This window comes from Biomphalaria glabrata, chromosome 7, assembly GCF_947242115.1.
Source record: "Biomphalaria glabrata chromosome 7, xgBioGlab47.1, whole genome shotgun sequence".
NCBI lineage: Eukaryota > Metazoa > Mollusca > Gastropoda > Planorbidae > Biomphalaria > Biomphalaria glabrata.
Window position 1 is genome coordinate 2,638,997 of NC_074717.1, and position 23,185 is coordinate 2,662,181.

The following is a 23,185-nucleotide window of genomic DNA, read 5'->3' on the forward strand; positions in this document are numbered from 1 at the left end:
GTCTTCGCAAGGCACAAGTTAGCCACGTGCAGACAAGAACAGGGTCAAAGCGTTGACGCCTTTCTTCAAAAACTCCGCAGTCTATCCAAGGATTGCAACTTCAAAGCCGTGACAGCTGAGCAACATCGTGATGAGTCCATACGCGATGCATTCATAACAGGTATTGCCTCCAACAGCATTAGAAAACGCCTCCTTGAGAAAACAGATTTAAAGTTAAAGGATGCATTTGAGGAAGCCAGAGTACTTGAACACGCCTATCAACATTCGCTATTGTACGAGTCACAGTCAGAAACCACTAGTGGGGCTACTACAAATGCTGTAAGAGAACACCCTGCTGATCCTGTCGCTCCCCAGTTGCCTGATCTACGAGCCTCGATTAATTCGACTCAAACAAGACAAGAGGTAAGCGCTATATCTATCAAGTGTTACTTCTGTGGCAGAGGAAGACATCCTCGTAATGAGTGCCCCGCACGTGAAGCCACATGTAATCAGTGTGGCAAGAAGGGACATTTTCAGAGATCTTGCAAGTCAAGAAAATCTACAGCATTTGCCCTCGCTACGTTGCACTCATTAGGACTAGGCAAATCAACCTCCTTGATTCTTCTCAATGGGGTGCCACTTAAAGCCTTGATAGACACTGGAAGCTGTGAGAGTTACGTGGCAGCTCGAGTTGCCAGGAATCACAAATGGCCGATAAAAACCTCCGTGGACAGAATATTTATGGCTTCTACTCACCTGTCTCGAGTTACTGAAGGCCATATCTTTGCTACCATTCAACTCAAAGATGAAACATATGAAAATATTAAACTGTCCCTCTTAGATGGATTGTGTTCAGATGTTATTCTAGGTTTGGATTTCATAAGCCTACACCAGAATCTACAGATTCCCTTTAGTGGGAAGAGACCACCTCTGTGCGTAAGTACCCTTAGACCAGCCAAAGTAGAGGCGCCTAGTCTTTTTGGTAACTTATCTCCAAACTGCACCCCAGTGGCAACTAAGTCACGCAGACACTCACTACTGGACTCTAAGTTTATTGATGCTGAGATTCAGAGACTACTCAAAGAAGAAGTAATAGAACCCTCAAAGTCCCCCTGGCGGGCACAGGTTCTAATAACATCCAATGAGAGGCACAAAAGACGTATGGTTATTGACTATAGCCAGACGATCAACAGATTTACGCTGCTAGACGCCTATCCCATGCCAAGAATGGATGAATTAGCGGAGAAGATATCACAGTTTTCTGTCCTCAGCACTCTGGACCTCAAAAATGCTTATCATCAGATCCCGATTAAAGAAGAAGAAAGGCCATATACAGCTTTCGAGGCTGGGGGTAGACTTTACCAGTTTCGAAGAATTCCATTTGGAGTTACAAATGGAGTGGCTTGTTTCCAGCGAACCATAGATAAAATAATCGAAGATGAGCAACTAGAAAATACATTCGCTTATGTGGACAATGTGACCATCTGTGGACATGATAATGAATCTCATGATAGAAACCTGCAGAGATTCTTCAAAGTAGCTCAGAAGTATGGCATTACCTTCAACGAAGCTAAAAGTGAGATAGGAACACATAGCGTCAGACTGCTGGGATACGAAATATCTAAAGGTCAGCTCAAGCCTGACCCTGAAAGATTCACAGCCTTGCGGGAATTAAATGCTCCGTCGAACCTGCGAGAACAGAAACGAATAGTGGGCCTGCTGGCTTATTATTCTCTATGGATTCCTAACTTCTCAGACAAAATCAGCCTCTTAGCTAGAAATAAACGATTTCCTGTCCCTGAGGAAGTCAAACAAGCATTCCAGAACCTAAAGGACGAGCTCGAGGAATCCGCCGTGTACACCATTGATTACACTCGCCCGCTAACAGTGGAGACAGATGCGTCTGACATAGCTATAGCAGCTACACTTAATCAAGATGGCCGGCCTGTGGCTTTCTTTTCCCGGACACTATCGCAAAGCGAAAGAAGGCACTCATCAGTGGAAAAAGAAGCGTATGCAATAGTAGAATCTTTGAGAAAGTGGAAACACTTTCTTATTGGAAGACCCTTTACCCTTGTCACAGACCAGCGATCCGTGTCCTTTATGTATTGTAGACAAAATAAAGGCAAGATCAAGAATGAGAAGATCCAAAGGTGGAGGTTAGAGCTATCCTGCTTTCACTATGACGTCGTTTACAGACCAGGTACACAGAACACTGCTGCTGACACTTTCAGCAGAAATCGCTACTTATCCACAATGTCACGTAACGACCTAAAATTACTCCACAATAGTTTGTGTCACCCTGGTGTAACAAGAATGCTACATTTTGTGAGATCAAAAAATCTACCTTTTTCCACCGATGACGTCAGAACAGTGATCGACCAGTGCCAGTCATGTGCTGAACTTAAACCTCGATTCTTCAGGCCGCCAATAGGACAATTAATCAAAGCCACTCAGCCATTCGAAAGAATAAGCATGGACTTTAAGGGACCTCTCCCTTCCAACTCACGCAATAAATATCTGCTTACCATGATCGACGAATTCTCTAGGTTTCCTTTTGCCTTTGCATGCCCAGATATGTCATCTGCTACTGTTATTAAATGCCTAAATGAGTTGTTCGCCTTATTCGGGCTACCTTCCTATGTCCATACCGACAGAGGTACTTCCTTTATGTCTGCTGAAGTACAGAAGTACCTTAACGAAAGAGGAGTTGCTACGAGCAGGACCACGGCTTACAATCCCAGAGGAAATGGTCAAATAGAGAAACTGAACAGTACCCTTTGGAAAGCTATAACCTTAGCTTTACACTCCCAGGACTTGAGTACGTCTCAGTGGGAACTAGTATTGCAAGACGCGTTGCACTCAATTCGGTCACTTCTGTGTACTGCGACGAATAAAACTCCACATGAGAGACTCTTTGGATACTATCGCAGAAGTACTTCTGGAACATCCCTACCAACGTGGTTAACATCTCCTGGCCCCGTGTTGTTAAAAAGAAATAATAGATCCTCTAAGTATGACCCTTTAACAGAGGAGGTAGAGCTGGTGAACAGCAACCCTCAATACGCTCTTATCAAAACATCTACGGGCCGAGAAGAAACAGTTTCTTTAAGATTGTTGGCGCCCAAAGAAAAAGACTGTTTCACAGAGAATGTGAGACCCCCTGTGCTGAGAGACGGTTCCCCCAGGAATGCGACACCCTCACTTCAAAGCGAAACAGAAAGCAACACAGAGAACTCTTCTCTGAACCCTCCTGTTAACCGAACAACCAAACCACCCCTATCGGGGAAAGTGGACCCGGTTGAAGCCCCTACCATCGAGTCACCAAGTAATGTTGTTAGTACTGATACTGATTGTACTAATACTGCCGATCCAAACCTCCGATACAACCTAAGAGAACGAAAATCAAGACCCAACTACAGGGTTTAACAGACTGATGTGTTCGATAAACAGTTGCTGTATAATAGACTAATGTGTTTGATAAACAGTTTGCTATTAACCAGTATTGCAGATGTGTTTAGAAGCTTATGTTTTATTAATCATTGTATTTGCTTTGACTTCTTAATGTTGTGTTATATGTATAAGATTTAAACGTGGGGTGAATGTCGTGAATTTGCTTATTTGGATTGTCACCCCTTAGTGTTTGTTACACTTGTTAACCTGTGTACTGACCGTATTTCGTAGTCCGTGTTGTGAACTCTACTATGTGTGTAGTTGTTTGTCATTCAGTGAAATAAAGCTTTGAATGTAACATGGTATTGTTATTATTAAGTACAACACTCTTCTATACATATTGCGTATCTTATCTTCTTATCTTATATAATACAGACGTTACTTCAAAAAAGAAGATGATTACGTCCTACGCGTCATGCATTTAGTCATGCATATTAACCCATGAGTTAAATTCTGACTTAAGTCACTGGTTTTCCTGGCTAGCTCAGGCAACCCATTCCGTGCTCTAATAGCACTAGGGAAGAAGGAGTATTTGTACAAATTTGTCCTAGCATATGGGACGAAGAATGTACCTTTATCTTTGTGTCTTTCAGAGTATTTTATTAAATTTTGTTTTTGTATTTGAAGATTATGGTTCAGTGTTTTATGTATAATTGCTACTTTACTTTTGAGTCTTAAAGGCTTTAGTCCATAAAGGCTGTCACGTGATACGTTTTTTTTCGTGTTATCAATATTATCACGTGGCTAAATGTTGTTTGTTTACGATTGGTGAATAAGGTCCATTGTAACTAGACAGCACCTAAGTTTGACATATTTACCACTTTGACATTTGCCAGCAATGTATATCTTAGATATAAGTAGCCTAGTTATTGCTTGATTCTATTACATGTGTTTCTTCTATTGATGATGATTGAATGTATTTCTATCTCAGGTAGGACTATGTATCGTCATTTGGTGTGTCTGTGGCCTCATCTCATTGGTCGGGGCGCTATGTTACGCAGAACTGGGCGTGACCATCACGCGGTCCGGAGGAGACTACGCTTACATCAGGGAAGCCTTCGGGCCGTTTCTGGCCTTTCTGCAGTTATGGGTGAGTACTTTTATTCAAATCTCTTAAGACCTGCTTCTATACTGCTGACTTTCTGAATAGTGCAAGCTTTGAAAAATGTCAATCTTAAAGCCCAGATAAGATGCTTTATAATTCAACTTATTAACATCTTTAGGCATTCTCGCCCGACTCACTTGTCTAAAATTCTCTAATATAATTGTAATGGCTATGCTTGCCCTGGATGTGGCAAAATATGTAGGTCACAAATGGGGATGCGTAGCGACTGAAAATACCACATTCTTCATTAATCTTCGGACTCGAAGACAAGCCTTATTATTATTATAATTTAATTTATTTTTTTTTAAGCTTAGTTTGGAACTAGAAATAATTCGGTCTCTTTATTTTCTGATGGTCAAAGTGGTAATAAAATAAACAAGTATTATTTAATATACACACACAACCTCCCCTGTCCTGAAAGATGCCCCCTTCTCTTTATTATTACAGGAACTCTGAATACCATAATGGGGGGGGGGGGGGGTATTCTTTTGTTATTAATAGAAGCAGCCAAATAAAACGCTTTGAATTCTCCAATAGTAACCCATTATTAGGTCACTTTAAAAATTCTTTTAGTAAAAATCTGCTTATCTAACATTGCCTTTACAATCTCTGTGTGTATTTTGCTTATAGCTTTGACGCTGAGATATTGTAAGATATGTCAAGATGTTAGAAATATCAATGTCATATGTTGAGCAGCCATTTTGTTTTCTGACTTAGTAACTATGAACATGACTTCCCTCTTTCAAACCCACGTGGACAAAAAAAAGGCTGACTTGGAACTTTGTAAACCACAGCCACCACAGAGATGCAGAAGTCAAGCGCATTGCTTCCCCTCCCCATCGGTAGCCTCCCCTTTTCCCTTTTTTAAAACTCTTGCTTTGAAGGGGAACCCCATGTTTCGTTTTTATAATGTATCTGTGTGCTTCAATATTTACATATTTATAACCAGTAGATCCACAGCATAGTACATATCATGAAAATGATTTAACCGACTGAAGACATTTCTATTGAAAAGTTTTGGATACAAAACAACTTCTGTTTTCGAGCGCATACGAAATGGTTAATTAGTGGCAGACCACATTATATCTAAGACAAGCGCCAAATGTTGGGGACTTCACTCCTGACGTCCCTGTTATCTGTCGGTTATCGTCCTTGAAAACTCATTCCGGCTGTCAAGCCGTTAATATTCGTCTTGCTTGAAGTTGGCCAACTTTCTCTGGTGATGTAGGTCAGTGGTTCTCTTCTGGTGGCTACAAAACATCATGCAACTCTATGAGCTACGATCGTTATAAATCAGAGGTGAAGCAATCATGAAATCCCTGACATTAGCAGAAAATCATGGAATGACAAGTATCGGACTGGGTCTACTGTTTATTGTCAAATGGATGGCTGCCTGGTCGTGCGGTTAGCGCGCTGGACTGTCGTTCGGATTTATCGACGGTCGAGGGTTCAAACCCTGCCCGCTGCCATCCCCAGTCGTCCTGCGGGAGGTTTGGACTAGGAAGTAAACTATCTTCAACTCTGAAGGAACATCCGAAACATGTAAAACATTTTTACAAAATAAGGAAAAGTGGCAATTATTATTAACATCATAATAGACCTACTGTTATCTGACAGCATAATACTATTATCCAACAAAAGAATTAAAAAAGAACAGACTATGCAACATACGCTTGCAGATTAATGGACCTCATTCCCCAATCGTAAACAAACAACATTTAGCCACGTGGTGCTCTATCTCTTCTATATAATTTACGATCTCATGTTTATTTCATGATGGTTGTCACGTGACAGTTTTTTTCCCCGTTGTTTTATCAATAAGATCACGCGACTAAATGTTGTTTGTTTACGATTGGTGAATGAGGTCCATTGCCCATGGATAGTGACTAAAATATCAATATATCCCTGTTGTGACACCAGACAAGAAGTTGGTGACTGACAACTGACCTTGAAAACATATTTGAAGCCCTGAACATACTAATAAAGATTCTCTTTACCTGTGAGAGGGCGGTACTTTTGCTGACCTGCCACATCATCAGAAAGTTTCTCAGCGGACACTGGTAAGGTGAGACTACAATGAATTCTGTTGCCCTTTCACGAATCTCTATCCAGGCATTTTCATGCCAATGAATGTTGGTTCATTTTTACATACAAAAATACTATATTGTAATGTTTTGTTTGTTTATTTTAGGTCAATTTAATAATAATACGTCCAACAGCGCAGGCCATCGTAGCCTTGACCTTCGCCTACTACACTCTCCAACCCATCTTTCCTGACTGTGACCCGCCCCAACTGGCTATTCGATTTCTGGCGGCTATTTGCATCAGTAAGTTGGTATTTCTTATTATATAGCTAAGTAATTGGGGGGGGGGGAATCTAGGATCTCTTGTATTTTAATTAGATATATGCCTTTGAGGTTGGGGGGAAGGGGGAGGGGGTGAATGCTTCCAAAAGTAGGCAAAGCAGTCATCTGTTCTGTTCTCGCAGAGAATAAAATCTCTGTAGACAATTAAACATAAGAATTTACTTAACAGAGACCTTGTGTTGATAAAAAGTAGGCATTGAAAGCTATAATTTTATTACTCACATCCTTTCAAGTATTTTACATAAAAGCATTGGCATGAAATAATGACGTAATATAAACATATTATCACACCCTTTCTTTTAAAGTTCTTAAGCTTGATATCTACTTGTAACTTTAACAATTTGACCCATGGTTTAAGTTGGGGGAAGCTATGGCCCTTTGTATTTTAATAAGACCTATGTCTTTGAGGTGTGGGGGGCGGTTGATTGCTCTCAAAAGTAGTTAAAGAAATGTCATCATTCATAAAAAGGTTGGCTTCCTGCAAGAGATTTCCAATTTATACCACATACTCATCTAGTGGTGTGTCCTGTACACAAAGTCACACCTCTAGTAGACATTCGCCTAATCGATTACTATGGAGCACAAGCGTTACCATTTTGACACTTTCTTTTAAATGTGACACTCCAATGCAAAGTCAGCAGACGATGGTTAGAAAAAAAAACACCTCCATAAAAGGAAGTGTCTGTGAGTGAGCTATTATCTGTCTTGAGGCGCCTTACTTCAAGTGTCAGAAATATATCACGTGATTCAGTAATCTCTAACCCTTCTTCTTTTTTTTTTTTTTCCAACCTGGCTGCATAGGATTAAGGACCCCCAAATATGTACAACGGGGATATACGTGGATAGTGGATACACTTACTAGATCTATATATTTATACAGTGGTTTTTTGTGTAAAGAAATAGGTGCCGGTACTCAGTGACGGATTGTCTAACTTTTAACTACTAAAAAAATTCATAATAAAACGTTAAAATACAAGAAAAGTAATACTTTTTTCCCCCACATTGAAAAAGGTGCCGGTATGCGGTACCGATGCGTACCGTCACAAAAAAGCACTGTATTTATGTATTAAAATCATATATTTATGTATAGACAATCGTTGAACTTGTTGTTAATTCAATAATTAAACTTTTACTTATGGTGTCACTTCATCAGCAGCCTGAGACTCCCTTTCACACACCCCCTTGATCCACCAATCAAAATGTTTTTCTTTTTGATGTCAGTAGGTCAAAACCTAGATCCTTTGTTTGAGATATGAAGAATTAATGTTTAAAATAAGTATATTGTAATTGAATTATTGTTATTATCTTGGTAACGTCTTGACGTATTTCTTGTATCATATATAAACCTGCGTCTACAATTAACGCTGCACAGATATTGCACAGTGGCACACAGTCATAATCTAGGTCACTTCTGCAGCCTTGGCCACACTAAAGGTCGAGTCACGTAACCGTCACCTTGGCTAGGCTGCTAATTTTAAATGTTTGTGTTTATAATTTTAGTGTTTGGTTAATTGAAATATTTAGGTCAGTAAAAATAGCCTAGTTTGTTTATCTCAAGATTTTTTTTTGTTATTTTCATTTTTGTATATACTTCGAAGTTTTTTTTAAAGAATAGTCTCCAGACAATCTGTTTCTATTAGATCTACTGTTTGATTTGCTATTCAGTTGTCAATTAGTGCTGGAGTCTGTCAATATATGTATTGTTGACTTCATGGGCGGACTGGCTTAATGGGCATTCGTGCAAATGCCCGGTAGGGCCTCATGAAGGCCACTATAGAAAGTATTAAATTTTCAAAGGTTGTATAATATCCTCTAGTTAAAGGGGCCCTCTGAGCGTGATGTTTTAAAATAATTTTTTTACAGACAGTGTAATGCTAAATTAATCTTACACATTTTCCGAAATAATGTAATAGTCTACATCTGTACTATTAGTAGGCTTCATCCTTTTAGGGCCCACACTTATAGCGATTAAAAAGCAACATACGGCCTGCCATATTTCTTAAAAAGATACAGAGTTCATGGTATGCACGCGTTCAGTTATCGAAACATTATAAAATTTAACAGAATGATTTTGAAGACATAGGCCTATAGAGTTGGATGTCCATCATATGATATACAATTTGTGGGCCGGATTGTATAGAAATGGCCGGGCCGATTGTAACATCCAGTCCGTCCCTGGCTGTGACTGTGACCAAAAAAAAAAAAAAAGTAGTTGCAGAGATACTTTTAAGAGAAAACAGGAAATAGGGTTATTCTGTTTAGCCTGTAGCAGACGATGAGTGTACATGCCAGTTTGTCTCAACAATTTGCCTGTGTCGCTTTCCTTTCACCATGACGTTCGCGTCCTCCCCCCCCCCCCCCCCCACCTTTGCAGCCAACTAAGGGATCTGTGGTGCGCCAAGATCTCTGTGATGAGTAATATTTCCTGTAGGGTTCCCGGTCATTTCATCCCCGGTCACTTCATCCCCGGTCATTTCATCCCCGGTCACTTCATCCCCGGTCATTTCATCCCCGGTCATTTCATCCCTTGGTCATTTCATCCCCTGGTCACTTCATCCCCCGGTCACTTCATCCCCGGTCATTTCATCCCCGGTCACTTCATCCCCGGTCATTTCATCCCCTGGTCATTTCATCCCCTGGTCACTTCATCCCCCGGTCACTTCATCCCCGGTCATTTCATCCCCTGGTCACTTCATCCCCGGTCATTTCATCCCCTGATATTTTCATCATTTGATCATTTTTATCTAACCAATTGTAATTTTAAAAATCATGAAATGAGCAATATTTAATGTATTCATTTTTTATTTAAATGACAAAATTGTAACACGTTAATGTTTAAAAGGAATTAAAGCAAAACTTATACAGGCGACATGATATCCCGAGGATGGGTGAACTCCGCCTTTATGAGAAAAAAAATAAAACCTTCTTTCAAGGCTAAAAATGACGTGCCCATTTTCAAGAAAGAGCGATTGAAAAATAAAATAAAGTGAAACATGGTCTTACTTTCACCACACCTTGGCCTTTGATGATAAGTTATCAGCGGCACGGTCATAATTATTGTAATCGCACTTCTATCTCTCAAAAGATTTCCACTACTTCCACCACATCTTGGCCTTTGATGATAAGTTATCAGCGGCATGATCATAATTATTCTAATAGCACTTCTATCTCTCAAATGATTTTTTACTACTTCCACTAAACTTGGCCTTCGATCCGGATAATATTATGATATTACAACCCCCACATCCAATAGAAGCACTATAGCTAAGTACACACCCAGATTTACAATATAATATAAGATTTCTCATTAAGAAATCAAAGTGGAAGAGGAAACAGTATAAACGCATTAGTAACAAGTCATAAAATGTCAAAAAGCATTCTACAGAATCATATTTATATATAAAATATTTAATTGGGGATGAAATGAGCGGGGATGAAGTGACCAGGGGATGAAGTGACCGGGGATGAAATGACCGGGGATGAAGTGACCGGGGATGAAATGACCGGGGATGAAGTGACCGGGGATGAAGTGAACGGGGATGAAATGACCGGTCACCTTCCTGTAGAGAGTCTGCTTTTGGTCACGCCACTTGTGCCAGACAGACGACGGTACGAGGCATGGTAGAAGTTTAATTGTTCTGACATGAACAAGTAACAACAACAACAAAAAAAATGTTTTTTTTTGCTTTTTACTATAAAGATGATGACTTTTTGTAAGAGCGATTTCTTCTCTCTTGATGACTACAATGACTTGGGAAAAAAAGGAACATTTTTTACCCCTCCATATAAAAAAAAATAGTTACGCCCATGTGTAAAACTACCAAAAGTAAAGTAAAGTTTTTTGGTTTGTTGATAAAGAGCTAGACTTGGAAACATTAAAAGACTAGACTAGAATGTTGGATCTAGTAAGAGATGCAGTATTGATAGTGTGTATTGATAAATTGTACAAGTATTAGGTACATATGTTTACTGTCACAGATTAATTCTAGCAGTCTAGCTCATACATAATAATAAGACAGTGCGCAAAATGTCCCATCTGTTTACTGAATAAATGCGGAAATTCCCACTGACTCGTATTAAAAATATGCCAAATTTAATTTTGAGATAATTAATAATAATAATAATAATAATAATAAAATGGCAGGATGTCCAGCCCTATCAGAATCAGCCTACCTAGGTCGCCATAACCAAGTTGCAAAGTTAATACACCAACACCTGGCTTTGACGTACAAATTGATCGATAAGGACACTCCCCCTTATTATAAATACTCTCCGCAAGAGGTTCTCGAGTCTACTGAATATCTGCTGTACTGGGATAGGCCTATTCTGACCGACAAAACGGTAGATTTCAATCGCCCGGATCTGCTGTTCATCGATAAAAAAGAAAAAACCGCTATCATTATCGATATCGCCGTACCACTGTCTCATAATTTACGAAAAACTGAGATAGAAAAACAAAGAAAATATGGGAACCTAGGCTTGGAGATTAAGCGTCTATGGAAATTGTCCAAAATAACAATATACCCCATTGTTATATCAACCGAGGGGATAATAACAACTGACCTCACAGACACCTTCAAGGCCCTTAACATTCCTAGGAACATCTTCGTTGCCTGTCAGAGGGCGGTACTGCTGCAGACCTGCCACATCACCAGAAAATTCCTCAGTGGAAACTGTTAAAGGGACTACGATGAATTTTGTTTCTCTTTAGCGAAACTCGACCCTGGCAGCGCCAGAGAATGACTACTCGTTCATTTCTAACATAATAATAATCTTTATTATCCGTATGTTTTTTTTATAGGTATATAATGTTTTTTGTTTGGTGTAATGCACAAATTGTAAGACAAATTTCCTTACGGACAATGAAGATTATTATTATTGTTATTAAGGTGTGTAGGGGTATTGAGATTCAGATGATCATCAATCAACCTTATCTAACTATAACTTTTACTACCATGTAGACACAAATTCAATGCGACATGAAATGATGAAATATAATTAAATAAACTGATATTTTAAACAGAATCAAGGAAATGTTTTTAAAAAAGTTGTCTATTTGGAAAGTACCATTATCAGTCATGTCCAACCTAGACGAGGTAGACTACCGTGTTGTCAGTGCTGCTTTTGGCAGACCTCAAGGACAAGTATGGCAACGAAGAGAACTCAACTCTAAACTGAAAGTCTACAGCGCAGTTGTCCTCCATTTACTCTTATATTCTTCAGAGTTCTGGACCCTTATATTCCAGCCACATCTAAAAGCTTAACTCTTTCTCTCCGTAATTATTTACCACATTCTGGTGGAATCAACGCTGGTATCGTCAGTTAGGAGATAAAGAGTTAACTCCTTCCGCTGACGTTTAGAAAACATGTGTCATGTGACTTGGTTTCACCACATACTATATACCCTTGAGATCTTAAAGCTGTCAGAGACGAACACAGAAAGGCCCTAATTACGATGGGCAGGAACTGTAGTCCGTAGGCCTGAAAATCGCATGCCTCATCAAGCGACTTTTTATGGGGAGCTGTGTGCTGGAGACTGCTCTCAGTGGGTTTCACAACAAGAGCTGCTTCAGAGAAAGTGAAATTGACATCCGAAACTGGCATTCGCTGGCTTTAGATATTTCTACATGGCGTGAATCCCTGAATGATGGTATTTTAAGATACGAGCACAGGATATTAGCCATCAGCAGATAACACATATCACAGTTTAAAAAAAGCGACCAATTCTGCAACAGACCAAACCTACCCGTGCCTAATAGTGCCTTGTTTGCAGCCACAGCCATCTTTGAGTCTATAGGAAAGGAGATTGTGTTCATCTTTGAGTTTATAGGAAAGGAGATTGTGTTCATCTTTGAGTTTATAGGAAAGGAGATTGTGTTCATCTTTGAGTTTATAGGAAAGGAGATTGTGTTCATCTTTGAGTTTATAGGAAAGGAGATTGTGTTCATCTTTGAGTTTATAGGAAAGGAGATTGTGTTCATCTTTGAGTTTATAGGAAAGGAGATTGTGTTCATCTTTGAGTTTATAGGAAAGGAGATTGTGTTCATCTTTGAGTTTATAGGAAAGGAGATTGTGTTCATCTTTGAGTTCATAGGAAAGGAGATTGTGTTCATCTTTGAGTTTATAGGAAAGGAGATTGTGTTCATCTTTGAGTTTATAGGAAAGGAGATTGTGTTCATCTTCAAGTTCATAGGAAGGAGATTGTGTTCATGTCTCAAGCATGGACATGTGATATTAAGAGGAGTTTGCATATTTAACGCTTGCTTTGGGTCTACCGATATGCATGGGCGTAGCCTGGATTTCTTTTTAGGGGAGTTTTTGGTTGTGTGTGAATTTTTTTCCTTATGCAAACACACACAATATATATATATATATATATATATATATATATATATATATATATATATATATATATATATATATATATATATATATATATATACAAACGCCAAATTCCATGCCGATATGGCATAGGTCTACCAGTGCACTGTATAGGTCTACCAGTGTAGTATATATCTCCCAATATAGTATAGTATATTTCTAACATTTCATTATAGGTCAATCAGAACAGTATAGATCTACCGATTAAAAATAGATTTACATACAGAAGAATTTCGCTTTTTTCGAAGAATTTTACCTCACTTTATAACAATTATTGATTATGCACAACTCAGATCTGTAGACTTCCTGTACCCTCGTTTATAAAGAAGCAACTTTCTACATACATGTATTACTGTCCTGTAGGTCACATGTATTCAAGTGGGGAACATTTTTTGTAATTAAACTTCTGAAAAAGTGTCAGATTGTCAATAGAACTTGATCTACCAGGTCACGCTCTAGTTGAAGAGACTTTCTGACATTCAGTGCGACACGTTTAATTAAGCATTGAGAGTTGCTAGTTCTGTATCGAAATGACACCAAAACTTCTTTAACTTAAGGACTTGTGTTGAAGAGGAGGGGGTGGTATGGAGATGACGTTAAGGGTCAAACCAAATATTTTCAGTTGGCCCTCAAACCAAATATTTCCAGTTGGCCCTCAAACCAAATATTTCCAGTTGGCCCTCAAACCAAATATTTCCAGTTGACCCTCAAACCAAATATTTCCAGTTGGCCCTCAAACCAAATATTTCCAGTTGGCCCTCAAACCAAATATTTCCAGTTGGCCCTCAAACCAAATATTTCCAGTTGGCCCTCAAACCAAATATCAGTTGGCTCTCAAACCAAATATCAGTTGGCCCTCAAACCAAATATTTCCAGTTGGCCCTCAAACCAAATATTTCCAGTTGGCCCTCAAACCAAATATCAGTTGGCTCTCAAACCAAATATCAGTTGGCCCTCAAACCAAATATTTCCAGTTGGCCCTCAAACCAAATATTTCCAGTTGGCCCTCAAACCAAATATTTCCAGTTGGCCCTCAAACCAAATATTTCCAGTTGGCCCTCAAACCAAATATTTCCAGTTGGCCCTCAAACCAAATATTTCCAGTTGGCCCTCAAACCAAATATTTCCAGTTGGCCCTCAAACCAAATATTTCCAGTTGGCCCTCAAACCAAATATTTCCAGTTGGCCCTCAAACCAAATATTTCCAGTTGGCCCTCAAACCAAATATTTCCAGTTGGCCCTCAAACCAAATATTTCCAGTTGGCCTTTGCCTGAGAGAGAGAGAGAGAGAGAGTGGCGAGAGACAGAGAGAGAGAGAGAGATGCAAATTGTGACCCCATGAGGGCAATGTTCTGTTTAGCCGAATCAAATGGAGCTTGGAAGATAATTTTCTCATTTCTATTCTGCTTGTTGTAGCTTTTATTTGAATTCGACCACCAACTCCATCTCCCTGCCCCCCAAGGCTTGCTCTCTCCGTGGTTCCATGTATATATGCATGGGATTTGGTTGTTTGTTAACATCTAAGATGCCCCGCCACCCACTTTCTCTGACGTCACCAGGAACGGTCAACGTGACCCCTGTAAAATATTACGAAATAAAAGATGCTTTTGTTTAGGACTGACTCTGTGTGTGTGTGTGTGTGTGTGCGTGCGTGCGTGCGTGTTTTTATGTTCGTCGTCTGCTATCACAGATAGGAAGCTTTCACCCTCACGTTTTTTTTTATATAATGTTAATGGCGTGAATGTCAAGCGACAACTTGTGAAATGTTTTGTTGTTGTCAGGCCTGTTTCAGCTCGTCTGGTTCCGGTTTCAATGCAGGTTTCGTGGCTTAGCTTAAATAGTCCAATTGCGTAAGAAATTGATTAAATCAAGACATTTAGATTTGGCTTTTTGATACTTTAGCGGGGGCGCACTATTTACGGTGTTTATTGAATGTTCTGAGACTGTAGAGGGGGCACGACACGGACTCAATTGTGCCGATGTGCCATGGAATCCAAATCTGCAGAGAATTGCTTTGTGTAGGGAGCATAGAACATTCTTGTGAAAGATCTATGAATTTTAAACCTTGTTTTTATTCCCCCCCCCCTTTTTTTTTTAAATTTTTTCTTTTGTGTGTATTTAAAAAATTGGCTACGTAACGGTGGGAGGGGAAAGGGGGGGGGGCTGAAATTAAAACCTAATAGTAACTTCAGCCCGAGCTTTGTTTTAAAAAAAATCTCTAATTTGAACTGCAAGAAACAAAGTTTCAGATGCTATCATAGCGTGACGAGGGAAGGGTCGGAGTGACCTTAGCTCAAGAGCCTACAGACGCTAACATTGGGTATCAGGCATTGCTGCCCTTGCGTGTCTGGCGCCCTCTGTACACCACTCTGAATTCGTAAATTTAACTAGGACCCCCCACACCTTTTTTTTTTAACTTTTTGTATTTTATGCTAATATTAAACTCCCCCTCCCCACCTAGTATGTTAAAGTAAAAACAAAAAATATTTTACAGGTATACTGACATTTGTCAATGCCATGAGTGTAAGGGCAGCAACTCGAATCCAAGACATCTTCACAGCTGCCAAACTCTTGGCCCTTGTCATCATCATAGTCACTGGCTTTGTGCAGATTGGAAAAGGTTTGTCTCCTTTTTGTTTGTGTGGTCTTAACGGATGGCTGCCTGGTATGTGCTCTAGACTGTCGTCTCAATGGTCTAGGGTTCAAACCTGCCGCCCATCATTACCCGTAGTTCTCTTCTGGTCAGACTCGTATGTAATAATGTTCAATTCTGAATTAACGTCTGAAACATTAAAACCAACAAACCCTGTGATTGATAAACTCTTTGATTGACAAACTCTGTGATTGTCTGGAAAGTTCAAGGATTAAAACCATAGAAGAGTTACTTGAAAGTAAAGTATATTCTTGTAGTGTCCTAGGTTATACAAGATTCAGAGCAGAGGTATTTATAAACTCTTGCTATTAGCTCACCATTTTGACTAATTGGAGGGATGGTGGCTGAGTAGTCAAGGCCTTAGCTTCTGAACCAAGGGTATACAGGTTCAAATCCTGGTGAAGACTGGGATTTCTAATTTTGGGATCCTTACAGCACCTCTGAATCCACCCCGCTCTTATAAGGTTCTGACATTAGTTGAGGAAATTGGTTGGTCATTGTGCTGGCCAAATAACACACTCATTAACTGTGAGCCACAGAAACAAATGAGCTTTACATCATCAGCTCTATAGATCACAAGGTCTGAAAGGGGGACTTAACTTATTTTGACTAATTAAAAGCTATTGTATGTTTTTGAAGTTATCATCAGTTGGAAGTTCATATTAAAGAAACGTACCAGCATTAAAAGTGCACATGAATATCAGATTTGAACTTGTGCTTTAGGTTGAGGAGGGAGTGTTACTTGATCAGGAAATGATTGACTGATTTAAATTGAAGATTTCTTATGTTTTGTATTTTTGTAAGTTTTGCTGTATGAAAAAAAAAAGTAAAGTAACCCTTTCATAATTTTTGATCTATAGGGCAGATGATGTAAAGATCATCTGTTTCTGTGGTCCCCGTTAACGAGGGTGTCATGTGGCCAGCACAATGACCAACTACTTTTACTTTTCCCCAACTAATGAAGCCAAGTGCTTTACCTCTCTTATCTTCTTATCTTATATAATACAGACGTTACTTCAAAAAAGAAGATGATTACGTCCTACGCGTCATGCATTTAGTTATGCATATTAACCAATGATTTAAATTCTGCCAAGTCACTGGTTTTCCTGGCTAGCTCAGGCAACCCATTCCATGCTCTAATAGCACTAGGAAAGAAGGAGTATTTGTACAAATTTGTCCTAGCATATGGGACGAGGAATGTGCCTTTATCTTTGTGTCTTTCAGAGTATTTTATCTGCCAGTTGTGCTGCCTGTTTATTAGATTTATTGAGTATAATAGAAATGAGTTGTGCTGCCTGTTTATTAGACTTATTGAGTATAATAGAAATGAGTTGTGCTGCTTGTTTATTAGACTTATTGAGTATAATAGAAATGAGTTGTGCTGCCTGTTTATTAGACTTATTGAGTATAATAGAAAGGAGTTGTGGCTGCCTGTTTATTAGACTTATTGAGTATAATAGAAATGAGTTGTGCTGCCTGTTTATTAGACTTATTGAGTATAATAGAAATGAGTTGTGCTGCCTGTTTATTAGACTTATTGAGTATAATAGAAAGGAGTTGTGGCTGCCTGTTTATTAGACTTATTGAGTATAATAGAAATGAGTTGTGCTGCCTGTTTATTAGACTTATTGAGTATAATAGAAAGGAGTTGTGGCTGCCTGTTTATTAGACTTATTGAGTATAATAGAAATGAGTTGTGCTGCCTGTTTATTACACTTATTGAGTATAATAGAAATGAGTTGTGCTGCCTGTTTATTAGACTTATTGAGTATAATAGAAAGGAGTTGTGGCTGCCTGTTTATTAGACTTATTGAGTATAATAGAAATGAGTTGTGCTGCCTGTTTATTAGACTTATTGAGTATAATAGAAAGGAGTTGTGGCTGCCTGTTTATTAGACTTATTGAGTATAATAGAAATGAGTTGTGCTGCCTGTTAATTAGACTTATTGAGTACAAAAGAAATGAGTTTTGCTGCTTGTTTATTAGACTTATTGATTATAAAAGAAATGAGTTGTGTTGCCTGTTTATTAGATTTATTGAGTATAAAAGAAATGAGTTGTGCTGCCTGTTTATTAGATTTATTGAGTATAATAGAAATGAGTTGTGCTGCCTGTTTACTAGACTTATTGATTATAAAAGAAATGAGTTGTGTTGCCTGTTTATTAGACTTATTGAGTATAAAAGAAATGTGTTGTGCTGCCTGTTTATTAGACTTATTGAGTATAAAAGAAATGAGTTTTGCTGCCTGTTTATTAGACTTATTGATTATAAAAGAAATGAGTTGTGCTGCGTGTTTATTAGACTTATTGAGTACAAAAGAAATGAGTTGTGCTGCCTGTTTATTAGACTTATTGAGTACAAAAGAAATGAGTTGTGGCTGCCTGTTTATTAGACTTATTGATTATAAAAGAAATGAGTTGTGTTGCCTGTTTATTAGACTTATTGATTATAATAGAAATGAGTTGTGCTGCCTGTTTATTAGACTTATTGATTATAATAGAAATGAGTTGTGTTGCCTGTTTATTAGACTTATTGAGTACAAAAGAAATGAGTTGTGGCTGCCTGTTTATTAGACTTATTGAGTATAAAAGAAATGAGTTGTGTTGCCTGTTTATTAGACTTATTGATTATAAAAGAAATGAGTTGTGCTGCCTGTTTATTAGACTTATTGAGTATAAAAGAAATGAGTTGTCCCAAGTAAACTAATGACTGAACTCCCTCCCTTCCCTCAGGTGAAGTGGAACACTTTGAAGGACTATTTGAGGACTCACACTGGGACATTGGCAAAATCTCCCTGGCTCTCTACTCTGGTCTGTTTGCTTATGCAGGATGGTGAGTCCTTGACCTCTTTTGACCTAGACTTTATGTACACACACAAAGGAAACCTAGGACACCTTTCTTCAAATAATTATGTAACAATATTTACAAAATCACATGTTGACCAATTAATGAACACTTCCTTGAGAAATGCAGATAACTAAGTTTTGACTTTAGCACTTAGGTTGTACTGTCAAAGAAGTTATCAATATGTTTTCAATATCCCTTAAAGCAATCAACCAATATAAATTAAACATAGTTAAATCTGTTTTAAAAATCAATATAAATAATTTAGAAATGCTCCTTCAGTTCTTTCCCCCTGATTTCTCAATTTTGTTTCGTCCCTCCGACTATTTAACTCTGTGCCTGAATTATAAGTTAGTGAAATATGTCGGATTAAACTAGCTTTAGATGCTCAGAATGTCCATATCATAGTAAATGTTTATTTAAAGAATCTAAAAGAGAATTGTTTTAATAGGATTGATGAAATAGGACGTTTTGAATTATAAAAAGGAGGGGTAACTCTAGCCCAACATTTCCTCATACACCTTGTTTTCATCCAGACTTTTACGTGTTTGCTTTTTAAAAAATAGTTGCTGGACTTGAAAGATGTTTCTTTTTTGTCTCTATTACTGCACAAACCTTTAATGTTCAGATATTTAGTGATTTGAAATTCTTTCTCTCCCTCAATGAACTAGAGTTCAAACAGTTTAAATGGTTACAAATTAACTCTTTTAGATCTAGATTTAATCATCTTCTTTTATGAGTAACGTCTGTATTATATAAGATAGATAGATTTCTTTTTTAAGACATGCGAAGATGTTTCTTAGGGGAGTGGCTGCTCTTGGTATTACATAATCTTTCCATTATTATTTCTAAATTGAAGTGGAAGCTTATCAACAGTCTATGTAGGGGAGCATTGTCAATTTTTTTTTTACTCTGAGTCATGTGACTGTATCGACAGGGCTGGAGGCAAATTAGGCAGCTGCCTTGGGCCTCCAATTGGTGGGAGCCTCTCACAGGACTCAAAAAAAAAATGTTTAAAGAGAAGAAATAGCTAAACTTGTGCCCAAAGTTATTGATGGAGTACACTACCCTGACTAGGTTTTAAATAAATGGCGTAATTTTATTTAGTCATTGTTTTTTTTTTTTACTTCACTTGGGGCCCCCTAATTCACTTCACCTAGGGCCTCTAATTATCTAAGGCCAGCCCTGGTATGTAGGACTTCATATAAACGTTGATGCAGCTTTGGGCATGTCAGACTGTTAGTGTGTTTCTTTCCACTCAGTCAGTCAGTCAGTCAGGGTGAAGTGAAACAAGTTGAGAACTTCTCATCACAGGAAAATAATTAACGTCACATTAAAGGGGAGTAATCAGTCAACATGTCAGAGCTGTCATGATGTGGAGATTAGGGGCTCAGTACTTCTTTTCCTCTTTAGATAATTATAATCCATTTTGAATTTTTCAACTTCAACTGACATGCATGCATTTCATCCAAAGATCTGAACTAGACACCAACATGACCTACATATCTTGAGGAGTTCAATTTCTTGGGGGATGCACAAAATGTTTTTAAAAAAAAATTTTTTTTTTTACATTTTTTTCATTTTTAGCTCTAGTGGTACTCTGTAGACAGGCCAAGAAAATGGGTGTATAATAAATTAAAAATAATTGGAAACATGTTTTGACATAAATTTCCAAACATTAAACAAAATCACATAACTATTATAGGTAAATAAAACAGTGTCGTTAGGAAAAAAAACTGAATTGTAATCTTCAGTGGCACATACATTTGTATGACATCTAAATCCGTTTGGATGGTATTAGTTTACAAAGATGGAAGGATGTGGTTTTCAAACAGTGGTCCTCAAACAAATGTTTGTTGTGGTTATAATGTTTTGTTTGGTGTAATGCACTAATTGTTAGACAAATTTCCTTATATATTATTATTATTATTATTGACTGACTGCTGCTGGGAGGAAAACCTGGTTAGAATTTGATAACAAGCAAAAAAAAATAATTGTGGAAAGGTTTAACTTGATCCGTAAATGCCTGTGGGAGAAATAACGTGCTCAAAAATATTACCAGTCAATTGATATAAGCTTTTTAAACAAAAAAAATTGAGTAAACTGTGTCACAACCAAAGACATTTGGACTTCAAGGCTTTTATCAGCTTCAAACAATATCCAACACTGCATAGAAAGTTAGCTTCAAGCCAGGATGTGGTGTTGGTTCTCAAACTTGAACAGAAGTGAAAAAACAACGCAGGAAACTAGAAAAATAAGTCAAGACAAGTTTGAAGGATTCATGAAGGTTTCAGGGAGAAGGGAGTAAGGTCAAAACTCAACTGAGACACAAAGTGTGTATGCAGCCTTTCAATAACTAAAAGACAGCCCTTGGTCTAGGACAGAAAGCATTGAATGTTTTGTGAACTTTAACTAGAGTCAGTTATTAAAACTCAGTACAGTGTACATCAATAAAATAATTAACCTTCTATTTGACTAATTCTGCTATAAATCCTGTAATTTCTAGAAGTAGACTTGATGCCAAAGATGACATTTATTGTGATTTTGTCTGCCCTGATAATTCCTGATCTGGTGAAACAGAAACACACAACTAATGGGTGTTGTTTGCTTATTGCTGACTGTGAACTTAGATCTTAATCAGTACAATTTCTCTGATTCCCAGTTTATTTACCAGATAAAAATACCTTTTGTTTTTTTGCAGCTGTAAATACTGACCACTTTTATAACACATTATTTGTTTAATTTTGTAGGAATTTCCTCAATTTTGTAACAGAAGAAATGATAGACCCATACAAGTAAGTCATTTTTATGTAGTTGTATGTTCAGCTCACCAGTAGTCTTTAAGCATGTGTTTTATAAGTAATCAACAAGTTTCATGAAATGGCTTCTTGTTCAATACTCATCCAAGTGGAGTGATCATTTATTTGTGATTTGATATGAGTTTGTCTGCCTGTGATTTGGTAATTTAAAAAAAAAATTTCAAGATCTCTTTTCATTCTATTTTCGAAAAGATTTGGTGTCTCTTCTGACTCTTCAAGAATTCATTCAGTAGAATTGAATATTTTGTAGAAGAAAAAAAAAAACAACAGAAAAATACTTAGGTTTTATTTTGTTTTTTTCAACGATGATATGCTCGAGTGTATATGTTTTAGAACAAGTAATGCTTGCTAACCTAAACGTCTTTCCCACCTACTCTAATAGAAGTAAAAAGTGTCTTCAAACTGCTCATATTCTGTAGAGCATACCCTAACTTATAGCCATCACCTTCCTACACTGTTTACTTCTGCGAATTCCTTTTCATTTTTGTTTTTCAACTTCACATATTAAAACAATTTCAATTAATTAATTCAATAATTAGATATATATTCACTAAAGTTTTTTTTTGAATTAAAGTATCAAGAGACTATTTAGAAACCTAATCTATCTACACAGTTGTTGTAGGCCTATTTAAAATGATGGTAGCTGATCATAAAGAATTTAGCCTAGTGATATATTGTTGTTTTTTACTATTATTTTAATGACATGTTATCGGTTTCCTTAACACCAAGTCTTTCTTGTGTTGAAGATAATGATAAAAATATACCAAATCATTAGTCGTGTGTATAAAATGTACAAACAACACTACTGTCTTAAGTAAACTATTTGTTCTGATGTATAATGAAGTTCCCCTTTCGGAACTTGCTATCTATGGGGCACATGATGTAAAGGTCATCTCTGTGGTCCATGGTTAATGAGGGTGTCATGTGGCCTGCACAACCACCAACCGCCATTTAACTTTTCCCCAGACTAATGTCAGGTACCCTTTAGAGTTGCATGGACTCAAGAATGCCCTAAAAATCCTGAAATTTAAAATCCAAGTCTTCACCAGGAGCTGAACATGGGACCCCTGGTTCGAAAGCCAAGCGCTTTACCACTCAGCCACCACACCCCCAATACTAATGTATGCTGCTCATCAATGTTTATGTTTTCTTATTCTGTTGAAGTTTTTGAAAGTACATTTGTGTTTTGAATTTTCCCTTTGTTAGAAATCTGCCCAGAGCTATCTACATCTCCATACCAATTGTGACTTTAGTCTATGTGATGACCAACGTGGCATACTTCACAGCCATGTCACCCAGGGAGATGTTGGGCTCCTATGCCACTGCAGTGGTAAGAATATGTCTGCAGTCACAGTCATATCAAACTGGTTCTGATTGCATTATTTTTTTACTTTAATTGTTGCTTTTTTAAAGTCTTATGGTAAGAATTATATATACTATTAAGTAATTCTAATTGTTAGAATACTAATACTAAAAATTCATGATTTAAATCTAGTCTGGAAAGTTCTTTATAAAAGTTTGTGACAGCTCAATGGGAATTCCCTATTATTATTATTATGCTAGGACTAATTCTTACAAGTGCTCT

The 23,185-nt window shown here is 37.7% G+C and overlaps 1 protein-coding gene across 1 annotated transcript in view; it reads left to right on the top strand.

The window, feature by feature from the left end:
• The window catches only part of LOC106072134 (large neutral amino acids transporter small subunit 1-like), a 45,289-nt gene that overhangs the window by 10,861 nt on the left and 11,243 nt on the right, over positions 1 to 23,185 (top strand). Inside the window, exons 2-7 of the mRNA XM_056035081.1 lie at positions 4,364 to 4,522; positions 6,729 to 6,864; positions 15,779 to 15,904; positions 18,670 to 18,769; positions 21,532 to 21,576; positions 22,807 to 22,930. Of these exons, the coding sequence (XP_055891056.1) occupies positions 4,364 to 4,522; positions 6,729 to 6,864; positions 15,779 to 15,904; positions 18,670 to 18,769; positions 21,532 to 21,576; positions 22,807 to 22,930 (690 nt within the window). The remainder of the gene's footprint in view (positions 1 to 4,363; positions 4,523 to 6,728; positions 6,865 to 15,778; positions 15,905 to 18,669; positions 18,770 to 21,531; positions 21,577 to 22,806; positions 22,931 to 23,185) is intronic.